General features: G+C 49.3%; 1 protein-coding gene across 1 annotated transcript in view; it reads right to left on the bottom strand.

Annotated features, from left to right (window-relative positions):
- Window positions 1–13,223, bottom strand: part of SIN3B (SIN3 transcription regulator family member B) — a 36,021-nt gene extending 22,798 nt beyond the window's left edge. Inside the window, exons 1-5 of the mRNA XM_031437538.2 lie at window positions 13,092–13,223; window positions 12,744–12,850; window positions 11,317–11,470; window positions 4,623–4,823; window positions 1,176–1,319 (exon numbers count right to left, since the gene is read on the bottom strand). Coding sequence (XP_031293398.1) covers window positions 1,176–1,319; window positions 4,623–4,823; window positions 11,317–11,470; window positions 12,744–12,850; window positions 13,092–13,196 — 711 coding nt within the window. The 5' untranslated portion in view covers window positions 13,197–13,223. The remainder of the gene's footprint in view (window positions 1–1,175; window positions 1,320–4,622; window positions 4,824–11,316; window positions 11,471–12,743; window positions 12,851–13,091) is intronic.
- Between the last annotated feature and the right edge of the window lie 5,741 nt (window positions 13,224–18,964).

Below are 18,964 nucleotides of genomic sequence, written 5' to 3'. Positions count from 1 at the left end.
CACCATACTGCTGGAATTTCCATCACAGCAATTAGGGCACACTGTTTTTGTGGAAAGCAGTTTGGCAATTACTCAAAACTTCAGCATAGAGCTACCATATAATTCAGCAATTCCACTCCTAGGTATAGACCCAGAAAAATTGAAAACAGAGACTCAAACAAACCCTCGTATATCCATGTGCACAGCAGCACCATTCACAATCGCCAAAAGGTGGCAACAGCCCAAGTGTCCGTCAGTGGAGGAATGGATGAACAAATGTGCTTCATCAGCACAGCGGGGTTACTGGTCAGCCACAGGAAGGATGAAGTTCTGGTCTGACAAATGCTACATCATGGATGAACCTTAAAATCATTCTGCTGAGTGAAAGAAGCCAGATACCAAAGGACACATGTTGTATGATTCCATCTACGTGTGAAATGTCCAGAACAGGCAAATCCATAGAGACAGAAAGCAGGCGGTGATCGCCAGGGTCCAGGGGAGGAGGGATGGGGAGTGACTGCTCATGGGGACGAGGTTTCCTTTTGGGGTGATGGGAATGTTCTGCAAGTAGACAGAGGTGATGGCTGCACAATGTTGTGAATATGCTAAATGCTACTGAACTGTATATCTAAAAATGGTGAATTTTATGTTACGTGAATTTTACTTCAGTATTTTAAAAACTGTAAGTTCATATAAAAAAAAGAAAAAGAGGAAATGGAAAGGGCAGCCCAGCAGGCCTCTGGGCACAGCAAAGGGAAAAAGGCTGATGACGGTGCAGTCTGTGCCCCCAACTCCCCATCCCAGGTCCCTCCCTCTGCTCTCACTGCCAAGCCTCAGCCCCCACCCCACCCCTGCCACCAGGACCCTCCAGAGAGGGAGGTGGTGGGCCTGACCCCGACCTGCACCTGCCCACATGGCCCTGGTTATAGGCAGGTCTCCAAGGGTGGACACTCTCTGCCTCCCAAACCACCAAGCCAGCCCTCACCACCCGGCTGTCTGTCCAGAGAAGCCCTTTTGAGGATCTGCTCCAGCTCAACGTGGAGGTGGAGCCTGCCCTGGGGTCCCGTTGGTGTCTGTGCCCTGTGTGGCTTCTGGAGGAACCTGGCACACGTGGGGAGTGGACAAACCTGGCCCGGCCCTGGGAGCCGCACTGCTGAGGAAGCGGCCTGGGACTGGGGCAGGTGCTCTGAACTCACCAGGGAGCGCTTGGCTTCGGGCAGGAACTGTCCAAACTCGGAGAGCAGGTCCTCCTGGCCCCGGAAGAGGTTGGCCACCTCGGTGAACACCTCCTCCTCAGACATGCCTCGGAACGGACGGCCCTTTGTGCTCAGCTGCTCCTTCTGCCGATTTTCAGGAAAGGGAAAATGAGTCATTAGCCAAGCAACCAGGAGGCACCCCAGGCTGTGACATTCAGGCATCCCACTGTGGAGGAGACAGAGGGACAACTCACAAAAGAATCGACTGGCAGACCCCATGACTGCTGCCACCAGGAGGGGCTCAGCCAGCTGCCCCGCTGACAACTCAGGGTGTCCCGCACCAGCTCCCACCCCCACCCTCTGCTCTAGAGAACAGTCCTGTGTGCTTGTGTCTTCACCCCACGGCACAACTCAGCCTGAGCCCCGGTCATGGATGGGGCCTGTGCTGGGAGCGTGGAGAGGACGTGGGATGGGCACGGTCATGGAAGGACTTGGCCCCGGCCCGTGCGCCCCTCGAGCAGAGGATGAGGAAGTGTGAGGTCAGGGGCAAACCCACGGTCCTCCCGAGGGCAAGAGGGCTGGTTCTGCTGGGTTGGAGAGCGAGGAGCTAGCATTGGGTCTGGAAGGCGAAGAGGGTGAAGAGGGAAGGCAAGAGACTTACAGGCCAAGGGACCTGTCTGCCCAGAGTCAATAAGACTCTGGAAGGAAGACAGACTGCTCTGGAGCCTAAAGCAACAAGATGAGGACCAGAGGGGACTCAGGTCCGGAGGGCAAGAAGCGGCCTTGCCCTTTGGAAGTTAGTCCCCCTCAACTGTACACCCAAGAATGTGAGGAGAGAGAGGCGTTGGTGTCGGGCCCTCCCAGGGGGCAGGGCAGGGCAGGGCTTCGACACCACCCGCCCACAGCTGCAAAGGGGAAGAGACAAGGCGCCCTTGGTGTGCCCTCCCCTTCTGGTACCCTGCGGAAAGCTCATTTCTAATCCGGGCACACAGAGCACCTATTTAGGAGGGAGAAAAAACTGCCTCCACCCTCATCCGCCCAAAGTTACTGGGACACTTGAGAGCCAAAGAAAAAATCGGCAAAGACCACTGAGTTCAGAGAATAAACACAAATCATCTCTATACAGATGAAACAATGATCAGACTGAGTGATGCCTGAAGAAATATTATTTAAAACAGCATCACAACATTTCTACTCATCAGACTGACAAAGAGGATGAGGGCTCTGCCAGTCGATTTCTGATGAGGGAGTGAGGAACTGGGCACTCCCATGACAAGGCAGAAAGAAACGCCGGTGCCATCGGCAGAGTGAAGTGTGGCACCATCTATGATGCTGTCACAGGCACACATGCTCTGACCTAGGGACATACCTGCTAGGAGTTTCCCCAGAGACAGTCAGATGCTCTAATACCTGTTTTGAACACAAATCTGAGACATGTACTAGGGAATGATTTGAGCGTGGTGTGGATTTTGCATTTGCTGATGCAGGATTCTGTCCGGGGCACCATGGGGTGACAGGGGAAAAGGGCACTTGGCAGAGCCGAGACACACAAACCCCCCACCCCCACCCCCCCTCAGATGTTAAGAGCCACGCCACTGTCTGGGGTGACAACATCCAGTCTCATTTCAGGAAGCCTCCTCCTGGTACCTCACGGTGACCCACAGGCTGCAACCTTCCCAAACCCACATCCACAGCAAACCTCAGGTCTTCTCCAAGGTCAAGTGCCGGAGGTACTGCAGCATTCACGTCACGCTCAGCCATTTGCTGTGTGTACAACGGCGCTACCGGTCTTTAGCAGGTGCCTATCTTTTTCTAATATGGTGCCAATAGTTTCTGAATGTCGTGCCCAGACCCCATTTTCCCATAAGTCCCGTGATGGGTGCGAATTTGCAGAGAGCGGTCATTTTTAGGGACATCAGGGCAGAACTGGCTGTGCTCATCCAGGTGCACGACATACGCATGAAGCTGTAGAAGGGAAAGGCTGCCCACGGCTGACCCAAGGCAAGCACTGTGCTTAGATCAATGACCTCAGTTAACCACGTTTAATTGGGGTCGGCACCACTAGCATTACAGCCATTCTATGGATTAGAACCGCAAGGTTCAGGAAGGTGAGGAAAAGGGCTCAGAAGGGAGCGGGGCAGAGATTTAAAACATCAGTAATTTGTAGCCAGGTTTATTCAGAGTCTTTTAAAAATCTGAGCCAATGATCTAAAATCAGGATAATTCACACAGAAATTCAGATTGTACAGAAGATTTCATTTTTAAAAGTGGGTTCCGTTGCTTAGAAACATAAAAGGCACGGACACTGTACGTCTGGGTGAGGATGATGTCCAAGCTCTCTGCACAGACACCCTTGCTGCCGGCCTGCCTGTACTCCCTGTCAAGTTCCCTGAAGCCAGCTTCTTGCTCCAGCCCCTGGGCCTTTGCCCAGGCCATCCCGGCACCAAGAGTCCACCTTTCACCTGATGGCTCTGACCCCTGGAGTCTGATGAGGCTGGCAACCATTAACTCTGACACACCTCTCCTACACACGCCCCTTCTTTTCCTCCCTAATCATTTCTAAGTTCCTTCCACCCCTAAACTGAACTAAAGAGCAACAGCAACCATTCATCTCTGTCCACCCAGCGCCTGGCACCAAGCCCAGTTGTAATCAGCATAGATGGAGGGTAATTCTATTGTCTAAACAATAACAAAGCCATCTTACAAAAAGAAAACTTCCTGAGTTCTTTCTTAATCCTTTAATGTGTTTCCCCTAGTGAGGGTGCAGAGGTGCCTCAAAGAGCAAATTAAAATCAAAACAGAACTCCAACAGGCATCTGTACACCCATGTTCACAGCAGCGTTATTCACAACAGCCAGAATGTGGAAGCAACCCAAGTGTCTGGTGACGGTTGAATGGATAAACAGAAGGAGACATATCTGTATGGTGGAACATTATTCAGCCTTAAAAAAAAAAAGGACATTCTGACACCTGTTATAACATGTATAGACCTTGAGGGCGTTATGCCAAATGAAATAAGCCAGTCACCAAAGGACAAATCCTGTACAATCCCACTCATATGAAGTCCCTACAATAGTCAGATTCATAGACAGACAGTAGAAAGGAGCTTGCCAGGGCCTGGGGAAGGGGGCGAGGAGTTAGTGTTCAATGGGGACAGTTTTGGCTCAAGGTAAAAGAAGTTCTGGAGGTGGATGGTGGTGATGGTTGCACAACAATGTGAATGTACTAAGTGCCCCTGAACTGTACACTTAAAAATGGTTAAAATGGTTACATTTTATATTATATATACTTTACCACAGCAGAAAAAAATTTAATGCAAAAAAAGAGCTAATCAGAATTTTACAGGATTTCGTGAATTCAGATGAGAAAATCTGAATGTTTCTGACACACCTAATATTGGATGATGCTACAAACACCCACAAGGAAGTGTGACCTAAGACTTCTTACCTGGTAAGTGTGCAGGATCTCCAGGAATGACCTGTAGATTTCTGGGTGGTCTAGAAAGCGGGTCTTAATCTTGTTCACGTAGCTGATGGCATTGTTGAATTCCACGGAATCTGACTCCAAGGGCACCTGCGGCTTGTCCTCCTTATACAGCATCTGCTGCTTGAAGTTCTCGGCACAGTCGCTGTGGTTGTGTGAATTCTCCTGACAACAACATCACAGTGAGTTACTGGCGGGTCCAACACCGGGAACAGACAGTGAGAAGCACCAGACTGAGCCACTGTGCATGGGGACAGGCAAAACTTAGCACAGAGCCAAGTTTTTCAACTGGATGCAGAAAAAGCTGACTTCTTGAGGCCTGGAGAGAGGGAAGCGGGGTGGGGGCACCCAGAACACGGAGACAGCCCCTGCTCGGCATGCTGAGCTCCCGTGCGTTCCTGGGAGGGTCTCATGAACTCACCTCTGCCTGATCCTTCTAGTAGATTCAAAGAACGTGAAACTGTGACTGACACACACACTCTACACTTCCAAAAATGAGCACTTGGGAGGAATTTACAGAAAGTGAGTGGTTTAACTCTTTTTGGAGCAGAGCTTTGGGCTGTTTATAAGAGAAGTCTTCCCACACCTCTTGCCAGCCAGCCCATTTCAGCAAGACTTTAACCTGCTGTCACAGCAGGTATGGAATGGGGACCCCGTAGTGAGGAGGGCCCACTGTCCAGGGCTGCGGGACTTTTGGTGCCAAGCAAGTCGTGTGACAAAAAGAGGTGCCCTGAGCAGGCATCGAGCTTTCCCTCCGTTTATGTGGTTTTCTGTCAACATAAACAGAAAACAGACACAGTCTCTCTCCCGGGAAGTCGGCACCCTAATTCACAATGAGACACATCCCAAAGGAGGTGATATTTATGCTCCTAAACTGGTATTTTTGTTTGTGTGTTGTGAGGATGGCCTCCCTCTGCCACTGCCCACGGCTGTGCTGTCAGGAGAGACCCTGGCATCTTGCAGGTCCCCGCCCAGGTCTCGGCAGGTCGGGATCCCTCAAGTTCAGCTTGAGGTCTTTGTTTACTCAACACCTTCTCAGTGAGTCTTCCAGAACCATCCTGCACCAAAGTAAAATGATCCCGTCTCCCAGTCCTCTGAGCCCCTTTCTTGCTCTATTTTTCTCCGTGGCACATATCACCTTTCTACACATAACACATTTTACTTATTTTCCCGTCTGTCCAACCCTGATCAAAAGGCAAACTCCAGGAGGGCAGGGATTCTACTTTGGTCACTGCTGTATCCCTGGTGCCTGGAACAGTACTTGGAACAGACTGTGCTTCATCCACATTGGGATGATCAGAAGGACGGATGAAGGAAAAAATCGAGCCTACTGTCTCCATCCTGTGGAACCTGGCACCGCATCTGGCACCGACAGCCGACCCTGGGACTCCAGGGAACCCAGGCACGCTGCCGCCCACCGCTGCAGAGCTGTCATCACCACAGACACCTCTGCCAGGCACACCTGCTGTCATGAGTAGGTCTCCTACTGTGCTGGGGCTGCCATGACAAGTACCACAGACTGGGCGGCTTCAATGACAGACTGATCTCCCAGTTCTGGAGGCTGGAGTTCATGATCAAGGTGTCAGCAGGGCTGGCATCTCCTGAGGCCTCCTGGCCAGCAAACAGGTGTCTTCCTGCTGTGTCCTCGCATGGTCGTCCCTTTGTTTCACACGTATCCCTGGGGTCTCTCCATGTGACCAAATTTCCTCCTCCTTAAGGACACCAGTCAGACTGGATTGAAGCCCATTCTAATGGCCTCATTTCACCTAAATTACCTCTGTAAAGACCCTATCTCCAAATACAGTCACATTCTGAGATACTGATTAGGACTTCCAGATATGAACTGGGGGGGCAGGCCACAATTCAGCCCATTAACAATGAGTGTAGAGGCAGCTCTAGAAAGTCTGAGCCAAGGAAAACAGACACACAAAAGATCCAGAGTAGTCACAACTCTAAAGACCATTTCTCCCTGGCACTGGAATTTGTCCTAGGACACTGGGGATGTTCCTGCTGACTGCCTCGGCTTAAGCTCAGAGGTCTGCACTTGTGTTCCTTCAGGGAACATAGGCTTGGTGGTGGAAGGAGCTGGGCAGGGGTGGTGGCGGGGAGGGAGCAGCCTTGGAGCCAAGATTTGCTTCAGAGGAGGCTGTGTGCTCACTGGGAGCTCCCCACCACTATGAGAAGGCATTTGCAAGCACCGAATGCTTCTTCCAATTCCCTGGAGTGAGTCACTGGGATGAGATGGAGAACCACCCCTGGGGACCAGGGCTCGGCAAAAACTGCCAGACAATAATGGTGCAACCGCGGTGGCAAACACGCTGGCGATTCTTCAGGAAGTTAAACACGGCCACCACGTGACTGAGCAATTCTACTCCTGGATATCCGCCCAAAGAACCAAACACAGGCTTTCAAACAACCCCTCAGACATGCAGGTTCACAGCAGCCGTGTTTGCAACAGCCGAAAGGTGGAAACCACCCACATGTCCATCAACTGATGAATGGATGAACAACATGTGTTCCATCCACACAGTGGAGTATTACTCAGCCTTAAAAAGGAATGAAGCTCTAGTACAACGTGGATGAACCTGGAAAACATCATGTTGAGAGAAGGAAGACCAGACAAAGAAGGATATAATGGTATATGATTCCATTTACATGAAGTATGCAGAACAGGAAAATCTACAGACAGAAAGGGGATTCGTGGCTGCCAGAGGCTGGTGGCAGGGGAGAACTGGGAGGTACAGTTTCTTTTAGGGGTAATAGAAACGTTCTGGAATTGTAGTAGCAGCTGCACGGGGTTGTGAATATACTAAAAGCCACTGAATTGGACACTTTAAAATGGTTACAATGATGAATTCTATGTTATGTAAATAATACCACAATTAAATTTTTTTAACGTAATCTGAAAAATGTAAAAACCACTGGCCAAACAAAAATAAGCTGACTTTGTTCCATGGGCCATAGTCTGCCAGCCCTAGGTCTAAACTTTCTAGAACAATTCAGGCTTTTGTCTTCTCTGTCTGCACTGGGTGTCCTGGACCAGGCAGTCAGAAACGACTTCTAGACACTGACGAGCCGCCTTATGTGGCCAACATGGCTGCCTGGGTGTCCACACACAGCCCCACCTACTTAACACCTTTCAAACAGACATTCCAGTCACACAACAGCCCCCACTCCCAACTCCCCACCCCTCCAATCCCCAGCCTGGCTCATCTTGCCAGGTGCCACCTTCACCCAAAGGCTCGGGCATCCTGGAATCATCCTGGACTTCTCACTCTGACACCCCACCCTGGTCCACATCACTCTCTACTCCAAATGGATCACACGGAGCCCGCTCCTGGTCTCCCAGATCCTCTCCTGCCCTCTCAGTCCATTTCTAGTACAGCAGCCAGAGCAGCCTTTTCAGAACTCTCCACTGGCTTCCCACGCTCCTGGCTCTCTCTCTCCCACACTTTCTGCCTCAGGTCCCAACTCCACGAGTTTCCTGGCTGTTTCTCAGGCACAGTCACTCATCCCTACCTCAGGCCTTGACGCCCCCACTGGGAAGACTCCCCCGAAGACACAGGCCGGCCCTGCCTCCCTCATTCAGCATCTGCCCACAGCACCCCCAAGCCCGGCCCCTGCTGTCTTCCACGCGCAGCACTCAACTCCCTCCTGTACTTCTAGCTGCCCATACGTGACCATGCAAGCACCCTGAGAGCTGGGACTCTGAACGAACCCCAGGGCCTGGCACAGAAGAGGGGGTCTACACCTGCCCCGTGGAGGATGAAGACACAAACACGGGAGGTGACCTGCCAGGAACTGACTGATCTTCCAAATGACCCTCCCCGAGGGAGGATGGCAGACCCCTCCCTGAACGTGCAGGGGTCACTGTATTACAAGCTGCAGCTGGTGGTTCATCTCTTTCCCTCTGTCCAAGCAGCTGTCGTCCCAGCCAAGCACAAAAGGGCCAGCCCCCTGAGAGGCAGGGTCCGTCCTGAACGCAACCCAGGAGCCAAGATGCGTTACTTTCCCACCAACATCCAGTATCTTGTTCCTCCAATGTCCCAGAACAGGGGCACAGTTGTGAACAAGACAGACGCGGTCTTGCCTGATCTGGAGGACTCATTCTGCCAGGAAAGGCAAACCAACAAGAAACAGTGTATTTTTTAATTCCTTAGCTTAGCTATGCTACCTTGAAATACATAAAACAGGGTGCTATGAAAATGACTTGGGTGGGAGTTGGGGGCTCTCTGAGGAGCTGACGTTACAACTGGGGCCAACCAGATCTGAAATGATGCTGACTCAGGAGGCCGCAGCTGCGGCAAAAGGACATTCTTCCCGCCATGGTCCCCGCCCCTCTCTGGCTCCTCCACCCACGTCACGGCACATATTTGTCTATCTTCCCCTTAGACTAGTGTTCTCTGCTGAGGCGATTTTGCCCCCTGGGGACACTTCACAATGTCCAGAGACATTCTGGGTTGTCATACTTGGGGTTGGGGGGGTGCTACTGACATCAGCTGGATGGAGGCCAGGGATGCTGTTCACCACACTACCCGGGACGGACCCCACCAGAAGGAATGATCTGGCCCCAGTGACAACAGTGCTGAGGCTGAGATACACTGCACAAAAGGCTCCCCCGAGGCTAAGACTCACTTCTCTTCCTCAGCACCTAAGAACTCCTCCCTCCCTGTTGACAGGACTCATGATGAAGTGAAAAAAATGAAAGGAAAAAAAAAGAAAAATCACATAAACACAAAGCTGTACTTCAAAACAGTGAAACCAGAAAAACCAATTTAAAAAAATAAAGCCCCAGGGCACTTGAAAAGGACTCTTGGCAGCTGAGAGGACACCTTGTTCACACCTGGTGTAACGCAGGGCTGGAAACTGGCAGGTCCATGGATGTGACTGAAAGCAGGTGGGTGGCGTGTGCCCCAAGGGAATGAAGGACGGGGACCTCTCCAGCTGAGGAAGGGCCCTCCGTGTGGCTGCTTCCAGGCACAGCAAGACTGGGAGGCCCCGGTAAGCAGCTCTCAAGGTTTCAAGGGAAAGTTCGCATCCAGCCTTTCTTCAAGTTAATAGACCTGCGGTCACCAAACCGCCCAGGGCAGGAGCAGACAAGACTGGTCAGGTCTCCTTATCTCTCCAACAGTCCTGGAAGCTGTGTGTGGGACGGCAGCGGCCCCGTGGCTATTTAAAGGAAGGTGAGGTTCATGTGGAGATCCAGCCCCGAGAGCAGTTACTCCAACAGGGGCTGAGAAAGGCGAATTCCACACATGAGGTGCAGCTTAGGTCTCGGAGTCCCTCCTCATGAGTGATGGCAAGGACACCAGCAATTACGCAGCGCTCCGGATTCAGCAGACCGCTTCCGCGCACACTGCTGCAAATGAGACTGCTTTCCTCCCAGCCGTGAGCACTCTGCTTTTTTAATCCCTGCTAAGGCTTTTATCATCAGGAGGCAGGAGCGCTACCTCTGCATCCTGGCGCTCCATTTGCAAACATGAAATGGAAGCTCTGGGCTTCCAAGTTCCTTTTTAAAACTGAGGCGCGCTGAGTTTTGTGCTGATGGTGCAGTCTGCCTTGCGTAGAGAGAGAGCAGAATGTATGTGCCAGCTCCCCTCGGAGAGGGTCCAGCCACCACCACACTGCCTCTTACTGTTCTCTTTTCAAATCCTGACGCCCTAATGGATAGGACACTCTGCAATCTCCTTCCTCAGAGGAGAAACCTACCAAATGCTTCTGGAGTAGATTTTATTGGTAACCTTCCCTGCAAAAACCCCTGGGGCAGAGATGGAGAAGGTTCAAAGAGCTGGTTCACTCACACCAGAGCTTCTCAATGCTGTGATTTTTGCCCCCAGGAGACACTGGGCTTTGTCTGGAGACATTTTTGGCTGGCTCGACAGGGTGAGGGCCCAGTGGGTGAAGGCCAGGGACACTGCTGAACGCCCCACAGTGCCCTGGAGAGCCCCCCCGTAACTAAGTGTTAAGCCTTCAATGGCAACAGGGCCGAGAAGAGAAAAAGACAGTGGTTACTTTATAAGAGTAAAGCTCAAACAGGCTTTTTCTCAGGGATTTTGCTGAGCTCAAACAAGAAGAGACTGCAGAGACAGAAGAGGCACAAACCTGTCCCACGAGAAAGAAGAGACCAAAGCCACAAGCCTGAGCTGAGTCAGTGATCCCGTCGGCAGGTAAATGAGGCACAGCAACGATAAAAATAGCAAGTCACACATGCATCTCCACCGCTTTACTGTGTGGGCGGCACCGAGGGTGATCAGAGGGACCACATGCCCAGGTACAAGTGTGGCCTGCTTAGTGTGCTCAGTGGGAAAGCCTCAAGCCAAGACCTCAGTGACTGCGGATGTGATTATTTTGACTGGACATAAAACTGTGTTAGGAGAATGCCTCCTTGGCACGCATACACGCACACACACACACACGTATACACAAACACATCCACTCTTGATTTAAATCCACCAAAGGGATCAATTTGGGATCAGAGGCTGCCTGTGTAGGTGTTTCCATCTACTTTGATTTGACTACAAGCACTTGAAGAAAAAGATGGGATCTTCACCAACTTTCCAGCAATGAAACCCACAAGGCGCGCTGCCCAGCCTGAGTACCTGAGCACCAGGGCGGGCTGCGCTAAGGTCAGGTCACTCAAACCACTGCAGCGGCGTACCTGGTTTGACAGGGGCGACTGTATGTTCAACTTGCCATTCTTGGGAATGTCTATTCTGTACCCGAGAGGAAGGAAAGCGTTGAATCCAACAATGAGGTCAGGGTGTTCGTGGAAGAGCTGTGACACCCGTCGGATGACTCCAGGGGTATCGATGCTGGAACAAAGAAGAAGAAGAGTGGGCAGGAGTGTCTTGCAGAGCAAATTCAAACAAAAGCCACTCCTGACTCCCCTAACCACACCGCATCACGGGCTTCTCAATGGACAACAAAGCACCCTAAAACGTGACTGGTATGATTCTGCTGATGACGGTGATCCACTTCAGAGGCAGCCACATCTGGGTTCCCTGTGCCTTCCTGGCAAAAACCAGAGAATATGTGCACTGCACAGCACAGCTCCCGAAACACTGCAAGCAGGTGCGCTCGGTTCCGAAAATGTCAAGACGGCCAACTGCGAGTCCTGGGTTCCAAGAAGTGAGAGGAGGTCAAAGTCCTCTAAACATGAGATAAATTCCTCATTCTGGATGAATTAAGGATTGACTATGACAAATGAGTTGTTCCCTGCAACTGACTGTAATGCCTAAAAACCAAAGGCCCTGCAAGTAAAGAAGTGGCATTAAGAATTCAAGGGGGGAGAGGGGGTCCCCCTGAGGGCTGCACTCAGGGCCAAAGCCTTAACATCCTGCTTATGGAAGGAAACCAGGCAGGCCCTGCCATGTTTCCTCAGATGGGGAAGCAGCCCCGTAGGGATGTGACATGCAAGAATCTAAGTCAGAGGTATGGAGTTCTGGTCCCACCTCTGCTCCTACTATGGGTCTGGGCAAACCCCTGGCCCACTCTAAGCCTCAGTGGGCCTACTGTCAAACAGTGTATGATAGTGGGGTTCCCAGATCTACCTTAACTCTCTTGATTCTGTGCGGATGCAAACTGCTAATGTGTTTTAAACGCCTTCTAAGTGCTAGGTTCCTTACTAAGCACATTTTATGCACATTATTTCCAAGCAGGCCTGGGACTCGGTTGAGGTCAGGAAGGCACTCACCTTGGGAACAAGAATTTAAAGGGGAGAGAGTGTCAAAACATTCAATAATCAAGATAAGTAACATTTTCGTGCAGGGCTTGAAAAAAATCAAAATTAATTTTTAAAAACCCTCAATGAACGAAATTCATTTAAAAATCAACATTTTGAGTAAAGGTAGGATGGGACCCTGTGCTTGCTAGACTGCCTCCCTCACCTCACCCCATCCCTGCCGTCGTTCCAGAAGCCCCTCAACAGCTTCACCAAGGGGTCCCATTTTCTGAGGTTCTAAGAAGTTCCACGACCTGCGCAAGGTCACCCTGTTGAGGGGCAGCCGGGGCTGGGGACTCCCACTCTTTTCAGGCAGACTGCGGCCCACGGCGGCCCCCCGGGGTGGGTAGAGGCCCCACAGGTACCTCTGGCTTTTGAACTCCTTCATGATCTCCAGGAAGCCGTTGTAAGTGGCTGGGTCGCTACCGAATCGGATCTTCACCTGGTCCAGGTAGGTGAGGGCGTCCTCCACCTGCGGGGAGGGGGAGGGTCCCGGTGGGCTACGGTCGACCGAGGAGGGAAAGGGGCAGGGGTCCCTGGCGGGAGAGGGACGGGCCGGGCCCCCGAAGGGCGTAGGTGAGGAGTCGGGGGTCCCGGGCCGCGCATAGGGGAGGCCGAGGCGGGGCCGGGGCCGGGCGGGGCCCGGGTTGGGGGCGTCGGCCTGTGGGGGCTGGACAACCGAGTCCCCGAGGGAGGGCTGGGGCACGACTCACGTGCACTGGCAGTTTCTCGTGGCCGGCAGAGCCCGAGCGACCCCAGCGGGCGCCGCTCAGCCCCCTGCCCGCGGGGCCGCCGCTGCCGCCGCCAGCGTGCGCCATGTTGGAAGTCGGAGCCGCGGCCCGCCCCGCCCCCGCCCGAGGGCTGGCCGCGCATGCGCGGGCTCCGCCTAGGGGGCGGGGTCTGGCGGCTCCAGGGAAGGCGGGGTTCCTTGAGGGACTCACTCTAGGTTCTTACTCCTAAAATTGAAACGTGAATAATGCTTTATATACCACGGATAAACCAACCAAGACCTGCCACCTGCTTTTGTCCCACCTCACAAGCAAGCTCAGAGTGATTTTTACAATTTTAAAAGTTGGGGAAAATCCAGGAAACAAGACTATTCCGCGACACGTGAAAAATGTATGAAATTCAAATTTCAGTGTTTGTAAAATAAAGTCTTACTGGAACGCAGTCACGCCTACTTGTTTATCTATCATCTATGGCTATTTTTGCACTACACAGCCGGTGAATAGCTGCGACAGATGCTAAGATCTACACAGTCTGATGTATTTACTGAAAAATGTTGTGGACCCCAGCTTTAAAGGGTTGATGTGACAACTGTGTATGGCCACACAGCACCCTAATGTAGGGCCCTGCGGTGAACTTCTGCTAAATTGCTCTTGATTAGTTCTGCTCCTCCTATCTTCACTTCTCTAGTCCTGACCCCATCAGTTCCCCCACTGGATCAGTTCAGGAGCCTCTTAACCAGTTTTTCCAGTCCCAGGGCTATCAAGAACTGAGATCATTCCACAGCTGTTTTCAAACCCAAGGCCTTCCTTTTTTTGGTAAGTAGAATCCAAGCACCTACCTGCAGCATTGAAGGCAGTAAGAACTTGGCCCTTACAAACCTTTTCTAGGCAGAATTTTCCACCCAGGCAAGCTGTCCTCTATCTGTACAGCGCCTCCTGACAGTGCCTGCCTAGCCTGGCTGCTTACTGGCCCCGTGCATTGGCACATACCATTTCCTTTGCCAGAAGCCCTGCTCTATCTCTTCATTACACAGAAAACACCCTACACATCCTTCAAACTACAACCCAGATGTCCTTTCTTTCAAGAAGCTACGCTCCTCTGCCAGAGGCAGACCCCTTCTCTGCCATCTCACAGTCCCTTGTACACCATCTTCGTTTGGTATCTCTTTTTATATGTGAAGAGGTGCAGGAAAGCTGAGAATACATTGGCAATGAATGCATCATTTGCCAGTGGTCAGGAGTAGAATGGTGAACAAAATCTACAAGGCTTTTCTCTCCCAGAGCCATCAGTCCTTCAAGAAGGATACCAATCAAATAATCACACACGCAGAGGGAGGGTATAGCTCAGTGGTAGCGCGCATGCTTAGCATGCAGGAGGTCCTGGGTTCAATCCCCAGTAATCTCCATTAAAAATAAGTAAATAATCACATATTGAAATATAAAGTTTCAGCTGTAACAGATACTTCAAATAGAAGGCACAAGTGTAATAGTTATTCTGTTCCAGTTACTATGGCTGTATAAGAAGCCATCTCAAGATTTTAAGGTTTACAATGACAAGAACATTTGTTTTGCTCTCCAATCTGTAACTTGGGCAGGCTTGGCAAGGATAGCTCATCCCTGGCCCTTCAGTGTCAGCTGAGTGGCTGGAAGGCCGAGGCTCGAATCCTCTGAAGATTTACTCACATGTCCATCAGTTGCTTCTGGCTGTAGGTTGAGGCTGGTGCTAGGGCTGTTGCCAAGAATACCTACATGTGACCTCCTTATGCAGCCTGAGATTCCTTACAATATGGCAGCTGAGTCCCAAGACCAGTCATCCTGAGAGGAGCAAGTTAGCCAGGTGGAAGCCTTGTAGCCTTTTTCTGATCCACCCTTGCAAGTCACACAGACTCAAAAGTCCCTCCCAAATTCAAGGAAAAGACAAACAGCCCCCAGAACCTGGGAAGTAGCCAGATTCTGCAATAACATGGGGGATAGGAAATAATGCTATGACCATTTTTGGACAATATCTTCTGTCACCCAAGGGACTTAACCCAGTCTGGCAGGGGATGAGAAAGTCTTCCAAGAGGAGGTGGCATTCTAGTTGAGTTTTGAAGTACATGTAGGCGTTCACTATGAAAGTCAGAGGGACTGGCTGTGCAAAGGCCCCGTGGTGAGAAAGAGTGTGGCACATTTGAAGAACTTAAAAAAAAGAAAAAAAGACCGGTGTTCTTGGACTGCAGAGGAATTGGAGGGAGAGAGAAGGTGCAGAATTAGAGTGGAGAGGACAGAAGGGACAGACCACTTATTCTTATGGGATGAGGAATGACTTAAGGCTTCCAGTCTTGACGTTTAGTACTGGTAGAAACTGCGTATGGGTTCTATGCAAGGAGCTGTTTGAGCAGCTTTGAAATTGGAAGCAAATGTTCTGACTACTACTCTGCAGAGAAGTGATTGGAGGGGAGCCAGGGAAGATGCAGGGAGGCTGTTTCAGTGTTTCGGCAGGCAAGGATGATGGTGACTTAGGTCAGGATGGGAGCAGTTGAGGTGGAGAGAAAGGGGTGGAAGGAAGTGATATTCAGAACGTACAGTAAAGAGGGCGTGGCGCCAGGTGGATATAGGGATGAGGGGGAAAGAAGCATCAAGGATGCATGGCTCCCAGCCCACAAGGGAATTCTGTTCAGTCTCAGTGTATTCCTGTCTGAACCAGACTCTGAGGCCACCAGAATCTGGGCAGTCTTTTTCACAACAACACCTCCTGGCAACAATCGGCATGTGTGGGCTTCTGATATGCCATGGAGTCCTCACACAATGCTCCTCTCCCACAAGCATCACTTTCACTATTCCATTCTTTTAATAGGTCTCATAGAGTCAGAGGAAATCCTCACTCATTTGGCGAACAGGCAACCACAATCCAATCCCACCTCGGGTATGTATGAGTTCTGAAGGATGCATGGATTCAGGTATGCGTGTGTGTGAGTGCATGTGTGTGTGTGAGTGCATGTGTTCAACATGTGGCCAATTGTATACGTACATCTTTTCATTTTTATTTTTATAAAGCATAAAAAGTTGCTAAGCTGATTTTTTCTTTACCATTCTCGTCTACACAGATTAAATTGAAATCCTCACAGATAAACAACAAGGACCTACTGTATAGCACAGGGAACTATATTCAACATCTTGTAATAACCTATAATGGAAAAGAATCTGAAAAAGAATAAACACACACACACACACACACACACACACACAAATGAATTCACTTTGCTGTAGGCCAGAAACTAATACAACATCGTAAATTAACTATACTTCAATAAAAAATTTTAAATGGTTTGTATAAAAATTAAAAAATCCTTAAACATTTTTTTAAGAAGAAAATGAAAACCTTAATGTTGACTGTTTAGATAGACAGTTCAGATAAAATTGGAACACAAATTTCCTTACCATTTGTCTAATTTAGTGGCATTAAGATAAGATTCTTAGATAGGTCTTGGGTTAGGTAGTGTTTTGGCAAGGTTAAGAAGACAAGATCAAATGATCCTATTTTGAATAAATCTAAGTCTTCTCAGGTGGCAAACTTCAGGACTAAAATCTCTAGTGTTGTGGCAGAATTCTAAGGCTGCCAGAGATTCTCACACCCTGGTATGAGCAACTTGACTTATCTCCCATCCTGGAGTGTGGGTGGGCCTGGGAACATAGTGGATGTCATGCCTACATTTAGGTGATGCTACATGGCCAAGGTGAAGGGAATTTGCAGGTGTATTTAAGGTCCCAAGTGAGTTGATTTTGAATTAATCAGAAGGCAGATTATTCCTAATGGGCCTGACCTAATCAGTGGCACCCTTTAAAAGATAATCTGTGGGGGGAAGGTATAGCTCAGTGGTAGAGCGCACGCTTAGCATGCATGGGTCCTGCGTTCTATCTCCAATACCTCCATTAAAACTAACAAACAAACAAACCTAGTTGCCTCCCCCTCCCCAAATTAATTAATTAAAAAAAAAAAGATAACCTGGAGGTCAGAGCCTTGAAGCAGTAGAGAGGTGTGATGATGCTGGCCTTGAAGGAAGAACCAGCCACGTTGTAACTGCTTATGGACCAGGGCTCTGAGCCTCTCAGTGAGATCTCAGCCTGGCTGACACCTTGTGGGACCCTGAACAGAGAACCCAGCCACACTGTGCCCAGACTCCTGACCCACAGCTACAGTGAGAGAATGAATGACTGTTAGTCTCAGCTGCTAAATTTGTGGTAATTTGTGGGGCAGAAACTGATAACTAACTACCAGGAAGTAGTCTTATTACAGCCGTTTACCCTGTGATGATGAGGTGCCAATGCTGGTTCTTCAAGTGGAACCAATGTACCACTCTGGTGGGGTATGTTGACAATGCAGGTGGGGCAAGGGTACAGCTCAGTGGTAGAGCGCCTGCTTAGCATGCATGGGGTCCTGGGTTCAATCCCCAGTACCTCCATTAAAAAAAAAAAAATGAATAAACAGATAATGGAGGAAATGACACATGTGTAGGGGCAGGGGATATAAGAGAAATCTCTGTACCTTTCACTCAATTTTACTGTGAACCTAAAATCACTCCTGAAAATAGTCTATTTTTAAAAAATTTACCCTAAAAAAAGAAAAGAAAAAAAAACCACTACCCTAGATCTAATCAAGCCTTTTAAGATGAGGGTTGGCAGATTGTAAATATTTTATATTTTAAACAAATAAATAACGATATAATAAAAGATAAGAATAATATTATAAATGTTATATGTAATATAAAGATACATCATGTTTGCTATATAATATATAATATATGCAATATTAATATGTATAGTGTAAATGTAAGTATATATAATATAAATAAATATAAAGGGCCAGATTGTAAATATTTTTGGCTTTGGAGCCATACATGCTCTGTCACTGTAGCATGAAAACAGCCATAGGCAATATGTGAATGAACAGGCATGGCCGGGTTCCAATAAAACTTTATCTATAAAAACAGATGCATGGACTGTGGTTTGCTGACTCTTACTCTAGAATATATAAGACTGAAGAGACAAAACAACCAAATGTAGTGCAACGCGTGAACCAATCGTGATTGGGTCCTAGTTTGAAAGAAACAGCTAGTTGGGAATGTTTTAGCACTAATTAGGAAAGTTGGGGATGCCTATGGAAAGCTTTAAATAATGACTGTTAGTTTTGGTAAGTGTGTGGGGTTATATAGGAGAATGACCTTAATCCTTAGAGATGCCTCCTGAAGTTATTTAGGGGGTGAAGGGTCTTAAAATCTCCAGGACTGCAATAAGGGAGGGGTGAGTGAGGAAAGTGTGCAAATGCAAGGTCAGATCACGCTTTTATTTAAAATGTTGATATTTTGTTCATCATGCATTTTTATTCATTTTGATTTAAAAAGTATGGTAATACAATGTTTATCTTGAAGGTCGAGGGTTTGTTTTTTTGTTTTTTTTTTGGCGCCTCTTAAACTTTGTGTCTGAGTTGAGTGACCCACTCTTCTCACCCTTGTCCCAGCCCTGATCTTGAACTGATTTAGCAGGAGATTGGCTGTGACAGGGCAATTGGGGAATCTCGAGAATGAGTAACTGTGTGTTTTTTGTCCTCAATATTGTAACTTTGCTGTGGGTTTGAATATTTTTAAGCTTTTAAGTCAACAAATTTAAAAATCTCTAGAATTTAAAAATAAAGTTAAAGTTAAAAAAAACCCAAACTCATAGATACAGAAAACAGTATGGTGATTGCCAGAGGCAGGATGTGGGTGTGTATGTGTGTGTGTGTGTGAAATGGGTGAAGTTGGTCAAAAGGTACATTCCTAGGGGGAGGGACTGGGGAATGTAAGAGCTGTTTGGGTGACCAGCTGTCCTGATTTGCCAGT

The sequence above is a fragment of the Camelus dromedarius genome, chromosome 27 (assembly GCF_036321535.1).
Source record: "Camelus dromedarius isolate mCamDro1 chromosome 27, mCamDro1.pat, whole genome shotgun sequence".
NCBI classification, from domain to species: Eukaryota; Metazoa; Chordata; class Mammalia; order Artiodactyla; family Camelidae; genus Camelus; species Camelus dromedarius.
This window is presented reverse-complemented; position numbering and strand designations above follow the sequence as displayed.